Source organism: Mesoplodon densirostris, chromosome 19, assembly GCF_025265405.1.
Source record: "Mesoplodon densirostris isolate mMesDen1 chromosome 19, mMesDen1 primary haplotype, whole genome shotgun sequence".
Taxonomy (NCBI): domain Eukaryota; kingdom Metazoa; phylum Chordata; class Mammalia; order Artiodactyla; family Ziphiidae; genus Mesoplodon; species Mesoplodon densirostris.
Window position 1 is genome coordinate 47,846,784 of NC_082679.1, and position 16,401 is coordinate 47,863,184.

Below are 16,401 nucleotides of genomic sequence, written 5' to 3' on the forward strand. Positions count from 1 at the left end.
ACCAGGGCTTGAACCCGTGTCCCCTGCATTGGTAAGTGGACACTTTTTTTTTTTTTTTCCGGTATGCGTGCTTCTCACCGCTGGGGCCTCTCCCGTTGCAGAGCACAGGCTCCGGACGTGCAGACTCAGTGGCCATGGCTCACGGTCCCAGCCGCTCCGCGGCACGTGGGATCCTCCCGGACTGGGGCACGAACCCACTTCCCCTGCATCGGCAGGCAGACTCTCAACCACTGTGCCACCAGGGAAGCCCGGCAGGTGGATTCTTAACCACTGCGCCATTAGGGAAGTCCAAGAACCATGCAGATTTAAACTGCAGTGAAATACTGTTTTTCATGTATTAGTGAATAAAGTTCAGAGTCTGCACACTGTTGGTGAAGCCGCGGGGCAGTGCAGGAGGGTGATCACCAGAGTGTTGTGGAGTGCAGCAAGGCCCACAGTCTGTCAGGAGGGGAAGTGACGCCCCTTCTAGGCATTTAGGCTCTGGATGGAGCTGCATATGTGTAGAATGACATGTGTGCCAGGATACTCACTGCAGCCCTGATTAAATAGAAAAGACTGGAACAACCTAGAGGCCACCAGCAGGGACTGGCCAAGTCCATTTTCCTGCACCCATGCAGAGGGTGAGGTGGCTGTCTGCACTGATGTGGAACAGTCTCAAGGACAGATCAAGTGAAACAATGAGAGGCACAGAACAGTGTGTGCTGTGCCAGCGTTGGCGTTATTAAAAATAAGAATATATGTGTTTATCAGCCTTTATGTGTGGTACATGTATGCAAGGGTGTCTTGGGAAGAATTCACAGAAATTGGTAAAAATGGTTGCTTCTGGGAAGGGAGCTGGAGGTTAGGGGTGGAAAGGCAACTTATTTTTCACTCCATGACCCTTTTATATCTTTTGAGTTTTCTCTCATGTGCATGTATTATCTACCCCTCTGTACACAAACACAAGGGAAGAAAGTGGGAAAGGTGCTTCAGGACCAAGGAATCAAACGTTCCCTCCACCTGGGAGGCCTTGAGCACTGTCCTCTGTATGTTCTGACTTCCTGTTCCCACTTGCTGGGCACTGGCTTTGCTTTGATTGCTCAGCTGCTGGTTCTGGGTGTATAAATGGTGACTTCAGGGAAGACCTTAGCATCTCATCCTGCTCCCTGAGTTACTGCTTAGGCCAAAGGGTCATGACTGCTGTACAATTTCAGTCAGTCCTCCTGCGCCCTTGAGCTGCCCCGGCTCCACTCTGCATAGCCTCAGTCCTCCGTAGGCTGAGAGCGTGTGTGGGGTGTGGGGCGTGGGGGGTGTGTGTGTGTGTGTGTGTGTGTGTGTGTGGTGTGTGTGGGTGTGTGTGGGGGGGGTCAGAATTCTCCCACAGAATTGAGGTTGGCACTGGGCTGCTTTCTTCCTCTCTAGGAGTGTGGTGATTGCAAAATTAGCATAAGAATTTCATTAAAATGTTAATACTTCTCATTTGTATATCTTCATAGTGCTTCTATGTGTATTTTCCCCTTGAATCCTCATATAAGACATGCTGGGTAACCACTCAAAGCCGGGCCCAATGAAGGGAGCAGGGCCTCAGGTGTAGGCAGCCTTGGTGGGTGCTTGTCCCCAGGTGTCCTGACTGTGGGGCTTGTGTCCTTCCTCTACCAGTGGTGACTTTTGGACTGTTTGGAATTTGAAGAGCTGCTAATGAATCTCCCTCATGACTTCACTAAACTGCTTTTGATCAGCCTCAGACAGTGGATTCTGGCTATCATAGCTCTTTAGCTGGTGTGGGAGGCTGGTGTGTGGGAGGGACATGGTGACAGGAAGCACTGTGGGAGCCCGGGAGGGGTCAGGGAGGCATAGTAAAGAATGAATAACAGGTTTTAGAGGATCTTTTTTTCCCTCCTTGTTAGTGTTTATTTTTTTCCAGAATGTATCTGGTTGGATTTAAATTTTCTAGCTTTTACATTCAAATAGACATCTTAGATATATGGGAATGTCATTCACCTGTCTCTAAGTTAAGTTCAAGATCAGGTAGGATAGAATGTGTTGACTGAAAAAAAAAAAAAAAAACACAGTGTGAGAGTTGTGACTTAACTTTATTTGAAGCCAGATGAGGACTGTAGCCTGGGAGACAGCCTCTCAGCTCTGAGGAGCTACTCTGAAGAGGTGTGGGTGGGGGCAGGAGGTCAGTATAGGTATGATTTTAGTGGAGGGGAGATACTTGCAATCAAGTGCACATTTTGGCAGAAGGTTCCTGTTAGTCACGAGAAGGTTACTGCTAGTCACGACTGTCACTGTTAATGAATTTAGTGTTTTTCTAGATATGAGAAGACACACACACGCGCGCGCGCACGCGCGCTCACGGCAGAGGCTGGAGTCCCCTCCCCTGAGCCCACCTTGAAGACCACTGCCCTAGGCCACATTCTGTCTTTCTGAAGCCAGCAGTGTTCCAGCAAGATTTTGAACCTTTAGCCTCTCTGACTTGAGGATTTTCTTCTTTATCTCTTTGGCCATAGTAGCTATCTATAGTCCACACAGTGGTTTCCCTGCAAATTGATTTTTTCTTTTTTTTTTTTTTTTTTTTTTTGCGGTACACGGGCCTCTCACTGTTGTGGCCTCTCCCATTGCAGAGCACAGGCTCCAGACGTGCAGGCCCAGAAGCCATGGCTCATGGGCCCAGCTGCTCCACGGCATGTGGGATCTTCCAGGACCAGGGCACGAACCCGTGTCCCCTGCATTGGCAGGCAGACTCTCAACCACTGCGCCACCAGGGAAGCCCTGCAAATTGATTTTTGAATTGGGTTTTGGCCCCCGGATTAGATGCATTGCTCTTGTTGCAGCTTGGTGATAGCTGATTCTCTTCCTGTTTCAGTGGCGGGACCACTGGATGCAGTGTGTGTACTTCCTGCCAGAAGAGGAGCCCGTTGTCCAGGGCTCAGCCCTCTGCCTGGTAGCCCACCACGACGACTACTGTGTGTGGTACAGCCTCCAGAGGACCAGGTGTGCCCCGAGCCTCACTGGGTGGGGCATTAGGCTTGTGACACTGTGCCTTTATATAAATTCCCTGTACGGACCCTGTAGAGGTTTGAGTGGGCACATTTGTATCTGAACAGAATAAGAGTGAAAGTTTGTGACTGGGTATTTCAGTGCCTGTTTGTGTGTACTCAGAAGAGGCTGCCCCAGTGGCAGGACCCCCATTTGGAGCAGATATATATGAGAAGCCTTGAATTGGAGGGCCCTCCAACCTCTAACGCCCACTCTACAGCCAGTGCCTAGACTCTTGCCCCCTAGAGGACCATGCGTGTGTCCCCTCTCCATCTCGATTTCCCTGGGGCAGGTCCCTGTGCCGTGCCTTCATGCTCGCTGGTGCCTAGCAGGTCATCACCCTGTGTCTGTTCATTTCCTGGCCCAGCCCCGAAAAGGATGGGAGAGCCCACCCAGCACGCCCTGTGTGTGACTGCCAGGCTCACCTGCTCTGGAACCGGCCTCGGTTTGGAGAGATCAATGATCAGAACAGAACTGATCAATACGTCCAGGCCCTGAGGACGGTAAGTGTCCAGCCCCTTAGGTGGTTGTAGGCCAGGAGAGGTTTGTCCCATGGACCTGACCGAGCTTATTGCTCACTTATGATTAGCTGGTTTTATTTTCTGTGCTCCCTTCTCTGTCCATGAGTGGCTTCAGCTGGCTCCTTCTGGGCGGGTATTCGGGCAGAGGCCAGGGAGCTTGTTTCTGGACTACCTGAGGGTTTGTTCTCTGCTCTTCTATGGGAGCCTCTTCCTGGCCCCTGCCTTCCCTCTGGACACTTTGCCTTTATGGTCACCAGCAATTCCTTTGTGTGATCCTTGTGGATTCAGCCACCCCATTATTCCTCTCATCTCCTGCTTCCTTTCTAAAATTTTCTAGAATGTAAATTTTGTCATGTAACTCTCCTGAAAGACCTTTGCTCCCTGCTACCTGTAGAAAGGGCCTCTCAGCCTGGGGACCACACACAAGGTTTAGATGGGGGTCTCTGGACCCCTTGGCGTCATATGCAGAAAAACATGTGTGCATGTATGCACATGCATGCATTTTTTGGGGGAGGGAGGGTCCCAACCATCCTAAGTTTCTCTCAGAGGGATCAGTTGACCCATAAAGGCATTTCTGCTTTGGGGAGTCATTTGATGTGCCCACAGCTTTCTGTGCTGTGACCAGGTAGGGAAGAGGCCTGTGGTCGTGGATTGGGAGGTTGCCTCTGATAAACAGGGCAGCCCTTCAGCTGGGCCTTCTAGGACGGCTTGAGGACAGTCTTTCCTGATGGTGGGGAGAGGTGAGGGAGGTGGGTGTGTTGGAGGGGGGTGCTGGTTACCACCTGGGCCTGGAAGGCAGGTATGACTGATGTTAGGGCATAGGAAGATCCAGCCGGGCCGTGTAGGGGATGGAGTGAGGAGGAGATCAAGATTGAATAATCACAGAGTGAGTTGGGTCAGATGGGAGATGTTCCTGTCAGTTTGTCAACAGGAATTTCTTGACATGGTAAGAAAATCTGTGCTGAGGTTGTTCTTTTCTGCAGGTGCTTAAGCCGGACAGCGTCTGCCTGTGCGTCAGTGATGGCAGTCTGCTCTCCATGCTGGCCCATCACCTTGGGGCAGAGCAGGTACTGGACGTGTGCCTTCTACCAGGTTCCTGACAGCCACTCCTGAGTTCGGGTGTCACGTGGTCTGGGTACACAGTTTTGTGACTAAAGCTCTTTCCAGTGCAGCTGCCACATATGTGGCAGGCATGCTTGCGTTGGTGGCTGAGGGGTTGTTGCCTCGTGTGCGGGCAGGAGTCAGGCTGTAGCTGTTGCCCCATCGCCACAGCTCCGGAGTCTGAGTCTGCCGCCTCGCTAGGCTCAGCGCAGAATGTGGTACTGTCCCAGGGGGATAATGAGCACAGGTAGAGTTAGTTAGATGTTGTCCTCTGCCTTGGAGTTGCATTTTAATCTTTGTTTTCTTTCTCTGTTAAGTGCATCTCCTACAACTAATAGCATGGTATCCTCTTCAGGTATTTACGATAGAGAATTCAGCAGCTTCTCATAGACTGATGAAAAAAGTAAGTGATAATTGTTGTTACTGAAATAATGAGGGGACCTGTGGGGCCTGCCTTCCTGAGTCTGGGATTGATTGCTTTGAAGCAGTGCTGGTACCAAGGGAACTGGGAGGAGTAGCAGCTGCCAGTGAAGTTCTTGTGACTCCTGAGTTGAGAGCTGGCCTGGAGGTCTTCTAGGGCTGTCATTGAATAGCAGTGAGCGTTTAGACTCTACTTTGTTTCTTGTGGCTGAAGAAGTGTAGGCTTCTCTCCTCACTTCACATAAAACGAAAAAAACTAAAATCTTTGTGGTGACAGAACTGAATTTGAGATTTGTTTCTGGGGCACCAGCGCCCACGGAGTCACTGCTCACAGACTGACCTGACTGGTTGGTTCTGTGACAGTGTTTCTCCTCCTGGCCAGTGATTCCCTCTCTGAGGGATAACCTACCTCCACCAGAACTACAAGCCTACAGCTAAGTCTTGCCAATGTGCCTGCAAGAGAAATTTCTTTTGCTCTTACGACACTTTGCTCCTGATCTCATCTGAGGTCTGTAGGAGGCCTTTGGATGGGAGAAGTTCTGCAAAGCAGCTGGAAGTGGTGCTCCAGAACTGTTTGGCCAGAGAACTGCACACAAATAAAGCAACTGAGATGTTCTTTTTCTGGACAAAAACAACAGTTTTGTTTTTCTCTCTAAGATCTTCAAGGCTAACCACTTGGAAGATAAAATTAATATAATAGAGAAACGGCCTGAATTATTAACACCTGCAGACTTGGAGGGTAGAAAGGTAAGTAGTGAGTGCCCTGCGTTTGCTCTGGACAGCACGGCTCTGAGACAGCCCGACTGCCCCCTTCTCCGGACCTCACCGTGTCCCCGCCAGTCACTCACCAGCTAAGGACTCACCGCTGTTGAGGGTGTGGTGAGGTTTGCAGAGATGCCTGCTGAGCAAATGCTTGCACAGCTCTCAAGTGGCTAATGGCCGCTCCCTCAGCAGCGGCAGACGGGCTCTGCTGGGAGCGACTTGAGCACATCGTGTCCCCTCCCTTTTCCCTTCACAGCACTGCTGTGCACGCTTCCGCCTCCCATCTGTTCCTCAGTCCCCCGTGTGCCTCCGAAACTGCTCCCCGCCCTCAGTAACCTTAGTGGCTAGACACGGTCTCCCTGCCGCTTCATCTCCTTGGCTTCCTGCACCCTCACAACAGGGGCCTCTCCCTCCTCAACATACTTCTCTTTAGGCCCTTAAGAGGCTGCCTTTCCAGGGTTTCCTCTTCTCTTTCTGGCTGCTCCTTCTCAGTCCTTCATCGGTCTCTCTTCCTTCACTTGATCCTTCCCTGCAGGTGTCCTTGGTGCTCTCTCCTTGCCTGTCCTCTCCTCTTCCATTGCATCTCCTCTCGGGACCATCACATCCCTTCCCATGTGGGAATCGTGGGTGTCCAAGCCGGGTCTTCAAATCTCACGTATCCCACAGGCCCTTCAAGCTGGAACCTGTCATCTTTCTTGCCAACCTTTTTTTTAACCCCTTTATTGAGATATAATTGACATACCATAAAGTTAACCCATTTCAAGTGTACAATTTGAAGATTTTTTAGTAAATATACAGAATTATATAACTGTCACACTGTCTAGTTTTAGAACTTCCATCACCCAGCCCCTAGCCCCAGGCAGCCACTGATGTGGTTTCTGTCTCTGTAAATTTGCCTTTTCTTGGCATTTCATGTGAGTGGAATAATACAATATGTGGTCTTTTGTGTCTGGCTTATTTCACTGTTCATGGCTGAAAGGTTCATCCATGTTGTAGAATGTGTCAGTATTTTGTTCCTTTTCAATGCTGAGTAGTATTCCAGGGTACGGCTGTGTGATATTTGGTTTACCCATTCACTTGTTGGTGGACATTTGGATTGTTTCCAGTTTTTGACTATTATGAATAATGCTACGGTGAGCATGGGTATGTTAAGTCTTTGTGAGGGTTTGTGTTTTCAGTTCCCTTAGATACCTAGGCTTGGAATTGCTGGGTTGTGTGATATTTTTGTTTAACTTTTTTTTTTTTTTTTTGGCTGCACCATATGGCTTGTGGGATATTAGTTCCCTGACCAGGGATTGAACCTGGGCCCTCAGCAGTGAAAGTGCTGAGTCCTAACCACTGGACCGCCAGGGAATTCACTGTTTAACTTTTAAATAAACTATTAAACTGTTATCCAAAGCGGGTATACCATTTTACATCCCAACCAGTAATGTATGAGGGTTCCAGTTTCTCCATATCTTTAGCAACACTTCATATTGTCTCTCTTTCTTTTTTTAGCATAGCCATTTTAGTGGGTGTGTCGTGATGTCTCGTAGTTTTGATTTGTGTTTGCCTAATGACTAATAATGTTGAACACCTTTTCATGTGCTTATTAGCTATTCTATATCTTGTTTAGTGAAATATTTGTTTAAGCCTTTTGCCTGTTTTCCTCCCATGCCTTTTTTTTAAGAACAGCTTTCTTAGATATGGTTCATGCAGCAAAGAAATTTAAAGTGTACAGTTCAGTGATTTAGTATATTCATAAGATTATGCAACCATCACCACAATCAATTTTAGAACATTTTCATCACCCAGAAAGAAACTCCTTGCCCATTAGCAGTCACTCCCTGTTTATCCCCAACCTCCCAGCCCTAGGCAGCCACTAGCCTGTTTTCCTTCTGTATGGATGTGCCAATTCTGGACATTTCATATAAATGGAATGATGCAACGTATAGTCCTTCGTAGGTGGCTTCTTTCAAAGTTCATTCATGTTACAGCATAAGTCAATGCTTCATTTCTTTTTGCTGCTGAATACTACTCCACTGTATGGCTATACCACATTTTATTTGTCCGTACTGATGGACATTTATTTATCCATATTGATGGAGAGTTGATGGACATTTGGGTGGTTTCTCCTTTTTGGCTACCATGAAGGATGCTGCTCTGATCATTCGTGTACAAGTTGCTCTTTCTTTCCCTTATAGATGAGGATTAAAAAGATATTTAGGGAATTCTCTGGCGGTCCAATGGTTAGGACTCCATGCTTCCACTGCAGGGGGCATGAGTTCAGTCCCTGGTTGGGCAACTAAGATCCCACAAGCCGCACGGCACGGCCCCCAAAAAAAAGAGAAAGAAAGAAAATTTAACTTCTGAAAGCCATTGATATGGTGCACTGGCTAGAATCCCAGTCACTGTTGAGTAGAAGTGGTGAGAGCGGGCATTCTTGCCTCAATGTTGCGGGGAGCAGGGAATACACAGGGCCAGCCCCTTTCTGTTTTCATTGTTTCCTTCTGCATCTCTGTCATCTCAACCAGGAACCCATGTGTCATCTTGGACTGGCCCTGTCCTTGATGCCTGTCTGCTTGGGCCCAGCCCTGGGTGGTCTGGCTGCTCAGCATCTGCTGTCTGGTTCTCCTCCCTTTGACACAGACTCCCCACTCCTTGCCTGGACTGTAGCAGTGCTCACCCAAGTCATGTCCTGTCCCCAGCTCCACCTGCAGGTAGCCTCACTACTTCCTACATACTTTGGGGATCTTTCTTTTTTCTTTTTTTCGCCACACTGTGCGACTTGTGGGATCTCTCAGTTCCCCAGTCAGGGATTGAACGTGGGCCACAGCAGTGAAAGCCCAGAATCCTAACCACTAGGCCACCAGGGAACTTCTGAGGGATCTTTCTAAAGCACATTCCTTCTCATATTAAACCCTGATTAAAGCTTTTCGTGATCCCCTCTTGCCTCCAGGGCAGAGTCCAGTCCCCTTTACCTGTCATCAGCTGCCTTTGGTGACCTGGCCTCTCTCCACCTCTGTGGCCTTGCCCTTTACCGTCCTAGCCCACCTGTTCGTCTGACAAGCTCCCCAAAGGGCCTTGCTCTCTTTCACATCCCTGCTTTTGCTTCTGCCCATCCCTCCTCCTTTGCTTTTCTGTCTCCTGTTCATGCATTTATTCATCTAATCAGCAAACCTTCACTGACCATCTGCTCTGGGCCAGGTGCTGTGCTGGGAATACTGTGCCACCACTTCTCTGTCCCTACTTCTGTGGTCTCCGAGCCTGGTGAAGGAGACAGACTAGCGCTGATAATAAACTGTCATAATAAGGCTTTGAGTAGGGTTTACAGGATGCCATCCTGGAAGCCCTTCCCTACGCTCTTACCTCTAGAGTCTCTCCACGAGCCCCTTCCTTGCTTCTGTCCGGGCTTACTGCACTCTCTGAGGACGGCCCCCAGCCTTGTCTGCTACCCCTTCCACTCTGCACTCCTGAGGGCAGGGCTCACGTCTGTTTCTCATCTTTGTATCCTCAAGGGCAGGTGCAGACCTTGACATGCTTGTTGACTGACTGACTGACCGAGTGGGTGAGTGAATGAGTGAATGTGCCTGTGAAACTTGTAACCTGTCCTTTACTCCTCAGCCGAATCCTTCTGACGCCCTGGTCCTGCTTCTTGCTCTGATCGCCAGGTTTCTCTCCTCCTGGGTGAGCCGTTCTTCACCACCAGCCTGCTTCCGTGGCACAACTTGTACTTCTGGTATGTACGGACTGCTGTGGACAGGCACCTGGCGCCTGGCGCTGTGGTGATGCCCCAGGCTGCCTCGCTGCACATGATGGTCGTGGAGTTCAGGGTAGGCCACCCAGAAGTTTTCGGGCGGGGGATGGGGGGACCTTGTTTTCTTGTAAAGACTTTGGATGCAGATGGAGCAACTAGGGTCTTAATAGTTTGGGCCTCTGTTTTTCTGTGTCATCACACTGCAGGGCTGAATAGAAGAGGCTTGCCTTTGTAAAAATGAAGTAATTTGGCACATGAAATGGAAATGGCTGTGTGTTGTCCTTTTACAATTATGGCTTATCAGACTAATTCTAAAATATGAATGAAGAGTTTCAGAAGATAAGCTGTGCAGCTTGCTCTGCTCTCAGTAAGAGCTGAGGCTCCAGTTCTGTTACCATACCTCACGCAGCCCGTGCCGCGCTGGGCCAAGGGGCCTGCCCCCCGCTTTCTGTTAATAAAGTAACTGTTCTGGCAAAAAAAAAAGAGAGAGCTGAGCTCCCGTTGTTAAAAGCATTTTGAGATGGCGAGTCAGCTTCTTTATGCGAGAAAAATTGAAAAGCTTCATTTTAATTTTCTCATCAAAGCAGAACCACAGTCACAAAGTCATTTTGGCAAAGGCATTTTTTATTAAAAGGATTTTGAAATGCTTTTAACCTGAAATGTAGCGTGAACGTCATTTGAGATTTCTTTGATAAGAACGACTTTATCCATTGGTAGCTTAGTGGTTCCATCACTTAATTTTCTGGGCATTTCTTTTGTGTTATTGATTCACTTGATCAGATTCCATGTAAATTCTGGTTTTCATGGCCAAAGAGGGAATGTGGAGAATGATACTGTTCCTAGGCATACGTCCAAGAGACAGAGGATGCAACGTTGACTGGCCTGAGTGCACCTCTGGTCCCCTCCTGGGATCCTGTCCTCACACTCTGTTTATAGGCATAGAGCCTCGAGAACTGGTTGATAGAGCTCTTCCCAATGAACCGGTGTTCAGGATGGACAAGGAGGGAGTTAGAGACACTATCCTGGTAGCTCTGGCCAATTGTCCCTCATAGGAGAGGGCTTGGGATCATGGGGGGCTTTACAGGTTTGAGGAACCATCCTGGGTCTTTGGTGTCTTCTGGGTCCCTTCAACTGTGGACGTTTCTTCCAGGCCTGCGGGAGCAGCAAGATGTGCCTCAGGTTTGGACCTGGGGCAGCCCCCCAGCCTGACCTCACTTACCCTTCCTGCTCTTGTCACCACACTTCCGTGTGCCTGGGTGGGCGTGGACATCTCTGTGCTGTCCCACAGAACCCTTGGCGTGCCTGCCCACCCACCCCCATTGGGTGAGTGCGGATGTTGGTGTGCCCTGGCTGGGTGGGTGTCAGTGAAGGCTGTGCCTTCCTTACAGGACCTGTGGAGGATCCGGAGCCCCTGTGGTGACTGTGAAGGCTTCAATGTGCACATCATGGATGATATGATTAAGGTAGGCAGGGCCACAGCTCCCACCCACAGTGTCCCACCCACCCACTCCACATGGCCATAGGCTTCTGATGGGGACGTGTGGCTTCCATGGAGGGACCTGGGTTGGGCAGTGCGGGCAGCGTGCAGAGAGCTCCTCTGTTGGGGGCAGCGAGGGCAGGTGTATCTGTTCTACTTGGTTCACCATGAGCATGAACCTGAGAGCCATTGGGTCTCCAAGTCTGGCTGGTATTAGGCCATTCTAGGCCCTGGGCTGGAACCCCTGAATCAGAATTTTGGGTTGGGGCCCGTCCACCACCAGGCCACTGGAACCATTCCTGCCAATGTCAGCAGCTTGTTCTCTTTTCGGACGGTCTCCCTAGAAGGCAATTTTGGCAACCTTCTGAGCCAGCTATTTTCATTTTGGGGACTCTATTCCAGGGGAAAGTGCTAGAGCATGGAGGGAGGTGGGATGTGGAAGGAGGGTCCTGCAGGGTTATTTGTACGTCAGTAGGGGATCGAGTCAGCCACCAGGGTCTGCATCTCCCAGAACCCAGAGCAGCCATGAAAGTGCCAGCGATATTTGGCTCAGCCAGGGTGGATGTGAAGAGTCATGAGCCCCGTTAGAAGGGCAGGGCAGGGAGCACCATCCCATTTTTATGTATTAAGAAAATTCACACGTGTAATAACTATAAATGGAAAGTAACCTTTAAAAATTGTGTACAATATTAAAATTTTTTTAATAATATAAATTTATTTATTTATTTATTTATGGCTGTGTTGGGTCTTTGTTGCTGTGTGCAGGCTTTCTCTAGTTGCAGTGAGCGGGGGTTACTCTTCCTTGCGGTGCACGGGCTTCTCGTTGCGGTGGCTTCTCTTATTGCTGAGCACAGGCTCTAGGCGCGTGGGCTTCAGTAGTTGTGGCTCCCGGGCTCAGTAGTTGTGGCTTGGCGGCTCTGGAGCGCAGGCTCAGTAGTTGTGGTGCACGGGCTTAGTTGCTCCGCGGCATGTGGGATCTTCCCGGACCAGGAATCGAACCCTGCATCGGCAGGCGGATTCTTAACCACTGCGCCACCAGGGAATTCCCAGTCATCCAGTTTTAAAAGGGAGATAATGAAGCTTAGAGTGACTCACCGAGGAAACGGCTTGTGAGTGGTGGCAGGAACAGAAGCCAGCTGGTTGGGCTAGGCACCTGTGGTCTTTTGTGAAGACCCACTGCCCCACGTAACCGTGGCAATTACCCTGAGGGACCAGGGCCATGGAGGTTAGGGGCCACTGGCATAGATAAACTCTGGAGACGAGGACATGGCCTTGTTCCCTGGCCACCCGGCTTTGTCTCTGCACACCCCTGCCTCCTCTTCCCTTCTCAGCACGCCCTCGACTTCAGGGAGAGCAAGGAGGCCGAGCCCCACCCGCTGTGGGAGTACCCATGCCGCAGCCGCTCCGAGCCCCAGCAGATCCTGACCTTTGATTTTCGGCAGCCAGTCCCCCCGCAGCCTGTCTGTGCTGAGGGTGCCATCGAGCTGAGGAGGTGAGTGTGGGCTCCAAGGTGGGGGGAGTGGGGGAAGTGGCAGGGTTGTTTTCTCATAGTTATTGCCCGAGTGGCTAAGCACTTACATTGGCCACTTTCATGTGGGTGGGATGGCTGTCCTTGTCTCAGCCTTGCCCTTCCTGAAGTGGCCCTGAGTGAATAATGGGTCCCCACAGCTTCTGGGTGGGGAGAGCGAGCCACAGTGGGCTCTCTCAGATCCTCCCACATCTGAGGCTTCCTTTGAGCTAAGCAGCATGTTACACACAGCTGCAGAGAAATGTGAACTTGGTTGCTATGGTTACCCATTAGCTCCTATTCCTGAACTCCCCTGGGAATTAAAGCAGGTTAGGAATTGGCAGGGGCTGTCGTTGTGATGCATGGTCAGGCCCATCCAGCTCCAGCTCTCGCTCCCTTCATGGGGAGGGGCTGCTTCTTCCTGGAGGAAGAACTTTCTTCTAACTGGCTGGAGGCCGTGAGCCCAGAACGCCTCTGGGCTCCTGTGACAAGGGCGAGGCAGGGCAGTTGCCCATCTGTGCCCGCCACCCAGAGTATGTGGGAGAGAGCTTCTAGACGTTGATGCCTGGACTCCTCTCTGAGCCTTCTGAGCCAAACCTTTCTCTGACCTCAGGCCGAGGAGGCTGGTCCGGCAGCAAGCTGGCCCTGCCCCAGGGTTACTCTGAGTATTTGGCCAGGCTGTGGGGAGTTAGTGGGAGCTTTGGGTTGTGGCTCTTCTTGCTCAACATTTTACTGAGTTGCCTTTAGTCAGGTGGAGCGTTAGGAGTCTCCTAACTGGGCAGGATGGAAGTGGGAGAGACGAGAGGTTTCTGAAAAGCAGAGGGGAGCCATGACCATGCTTAGCCAGTCTCTCGTGTGGCTGTTTGTTTTTGGCCCAACGTTCCCACCCCCAATCCCACCCTCACCCCCAGGCCCGGGAGGAGCCACGGGGCCGTCCTGTGGATGGAATACCACCTGACCCCGGACAGCACGGTCAGCACCGGCCTCCTGAAGCCTGCGGAGGACAAGGTAGTGCTGTGTGCGCGGGTCCCAGAGTGGGCTGGCCCTGAGAGCAGGTGCTGCTGTGCCACCTGCCTGCGCTCCGGGTGTTCCTGCCACATTCAGCCAGATGATAACTCTTCAGTGGCCCCAGGTCACCCGGCCCTGAACAGCAGCTTCCCACCACGAGCTGCCTGGGCTGGAGGCTGGCCAGGAGGGCGCTGGGGTGTCAGAAGCCCTCACCGCCCTCTTGCTGCTTCCCCTGCAGGGGTACTGTTGCTGGAACCCCCACTGCAAGCAGGCCGTGTACTTCTTCAACACCACACTAGACCCCAGAGTGCCACCAGGTGACCCCCAGACCGTCACCTACACCGTGGAGTTCCACCCCCACACTGGAGATGTCACCGTGGATTTCACGCTCTCAGATGCCCTGGACCGTGGGTGCTGACCCTCACTTGTTGAGAAATAAAGTGGCGGAGGGCGCCAGGCTCTGAATGGTGTGGCTTTCTGTGAAGGAAGGTGAAGGCGCCTCTCCTTTCAGGGCCCGGCTCGGCCTCTGGGCTTGGAGGAGACCTCTTCCCTTTTTGTGTTTTTGCACTGCGGCTCCTTGCTCCAGATGTCGTGGGGAGCGGGGATGGCTTTGGAGCTGAGGAGGGGCCAAGGAGCCCACCGTGCAGTGGTTATGAAGTGCTCAGAAAGCTCCAAGGCTACAGCGTCCCTCCTGCCCAACCAGGGTGCGGAGCCAGAGTTGACTGAGCTGGGCAGCTTGGGCTGCTCTTGGCTATGCAGTGCTGGGGCGGGCATGCTGCTCTCGTGGGAGCTGGCCTAGCCTGGCCTGCACTGGGAACGTTTGAGTCCCACCTGCCTGCTTCAGCTAGGAGGGGCTTCTGGGGGCAGAGTCGCTGACTTATGGCTGGGCCCCAGGCCTTGAAGACCCTGGCAGGGCCAGGCCAAGGACCGAGTTCAGACCCTTTCACTTGCTAAGTAGTGGCACCAATCCACATTTGTAAGGGTCTGGCCTCCATGTGCAGCACCAGCAGGTGAAGACCACCACCTGGACACCAGGCTGCTTTTCAGAGGATAGGGAGGAGGCTGTCCCAAAGCAGTTCCTCAGAGGCAGACCCAGGAAACCAGCCATCAGAAGGGAGCCAAGAGGTACGGCCCTTTCTCGCGTGCCCCCCTTCTAGCAGAAGGACCTCGTCCCCTAGAATTCTGGGGCGGATGGGTATGAGTGCAGTCACCCCGACATTGCCTTGCCAGGGAAGGTCAGAGAGCCCCAAGGAGGCCCCAGCCTTTTTTCTTCCCACACTCAAGGTGCCCTTCTGTTGTTTACTCCCAGTTCCAGAGGGAGTAAGAGGACCCAAGGGGCCTGGTTTCCTGGTGGTTCAGGGCAGACTCAGGCTGTGCCCATCCTGTGGGGAGAGGCAGGAAAGGCAGGCCCCCCACAGTGGTCTCCCCACAGCCCCGCCTGGCCGCCTAGCCCGTTGGAGTCAGAGCAGGGCTCAGCCCAGCTTTTCACTTAAATGAGTGGAGAACACCAGCCTTGAGCCTCACAGTTTTATTTTTTCCTCATTATCCATCCTTTCAGCACCAGTAAAGGAAAAAAAAAAAAACACCTCTCTTTTCAAAATATTTTATCAGGTGTAAAGATTGTTTTTCTCCTAGGGAAGAATCTTCTGGATATATATTTGATAATGTTCTTACCAAAACCTCAAGTGTGCTTACCATATAAAACCCCTAAGGTCCCATGAGGATACAATACAGAAAAAAATACAGAAATTAAAAAAGTCTTTTTCTTTTTTAAAACAGTATTTCTAAATCTCAGCAAGTTAATACAATAGTTAAAAAGCATCAAGATTAATATCCATACTTAAAACTCAAGGTGGTCTGGACAAATGAAATGACCGTTTTCTTCCGAAGTTGACCCCTGCCTCCTGCCTTCTCTGGAGGAGGCTGGGCCCGGGGCAGGTGCGGGGCCTTGGGGATTTGGGTGACCCCTGGTCCGTCCTTCCCAGGCCTAGATGCCACAGAAACATCTGAGATATTTCTTTTCTTTCTTTTTTAAAAATCGAAATGGAAAAGTCTGGCTTGTACATAGCCCCGGGGGTGCACAGGCTTGATGAAACTCGTGGCTGGGCGATGGCGGCCTCAGTGCTGAGGCCCTGCCAGAGGGCGGTGCGAGGGGAGGGGGGAGCCAGGCCAGCTCTGCTCTGGACACTAGACAGGCTGGGCAGAGGCGACCTTGTTAGGACAGGAAATGACTGAGGCACAGGGAGGTATGACTTGCCTAAGGCCGGCCTGTGAGTAGGGAGAGAAGCATGGCCCCCTGTGCCTTGGCTCCCCCCGCAGCTGCCCTGGGAGGCAGGCGGCCCCTCTGAAAGATGAAAGCTGTGCTGGAGTCGCTCTGCTTCAGGAGCGCTGGCCCTGCTTCCGCTGCTGTCCTGGGCAAACAGATGACCTGCAGCCTAGGGGCCTCGGCTCAGGCCCAGACATCTAGGCATCACATCTGCCCCATTGAGCTCCACCTGTGAGCAGATTCCTGACTGCTCCTGGGATTGGAGACCTCTGACCCAGTGAAGCCTAGCCAGGGCCCCGAGAGCCACAGCCTTGGAGGAGGGGTGCAGCAGAGAGCCCAAGGAGGACTACACCCTAGATGGTGAGCAGCCCCTCCTGGCTTGACTTGGGGGGTGGGACTGGGGGCCTGGCCAGGGAAGTGCTCCAAGCAGTGAGGCCCTCAGCTCAGCTGCTGCCCCAGCCAGGGGCATTCAGACCAACCAGTGCCACTGTGAGTGTGGCTCTCAGGAGTGTCTGACTCCAGCGCCTCTGGCCTTGGCCCCCTCTGGGTCCCTCTTGCAGCTCAGTGGGTGACAAGGCACAG

General features: G+C 51.7%; 1 protein-coding gene and 1 non-coding gene across 2 annotated transcripts in view; one reads left to right on the plus strand and one right to left on the minus strand.

The window, feature by feature from the left end:
• The window catches only part of PRMT7 (protein arginine methyltransferase 7), a 47,815-nt gene extending 33,797 nt beyond the window's left edge, over positions 1-14,018 (plus strand). Inside the window, exons 8-17 of the mRNA XM_060083539.1 lie at positions 2,849-2,976; positions 3,389-3,524; positions 4,526-4,609; positions 4,999-5,046; positions 5,721-5,810; positions 9,476-9,637; positions 10,950-11,024; positions 12,370-12,530; positions 13,457-13,553; positions 13,792-14,018. Of these exons, the coding sequence (XP_059939522.1) occupies positions 2,849-2,976; positions 3,389-3,524; positions 4,526-4,609; positions 4,999-5,046; positions 5,721-5,810; positions 9,476-9,637; positions 10,950-11,024; positions 12,370-12,530; positions 13,457-13,553; positions 13,792-13,971 (1,161 nt within the window). The 3' untranslated portion in view covers positions 13,972-14,018. The remainder of the gene's footprint in view (positions 1-2,848; positions 2,977-3,388; positions 3,525-4,525; positions 4,610-4,998; positions 5,047-5,720; positions 5,811-9,475; positions 9,638-10,949; positions 11,025-12,369; positions 12,531-13,456; positions 13,554-13,791) is intronic.
• Positions 7,106-7,178, minus strand: TRNAE-UUC (transfer RNA glutamic acid (anticodon UUC)). Its single transcript has one exon. It is a non-coding gene; the product is annotated as a tRNA-Glu (tRNA).
• Positions 14,019-16,401: the final 2,383 nt, after the last annotated feature.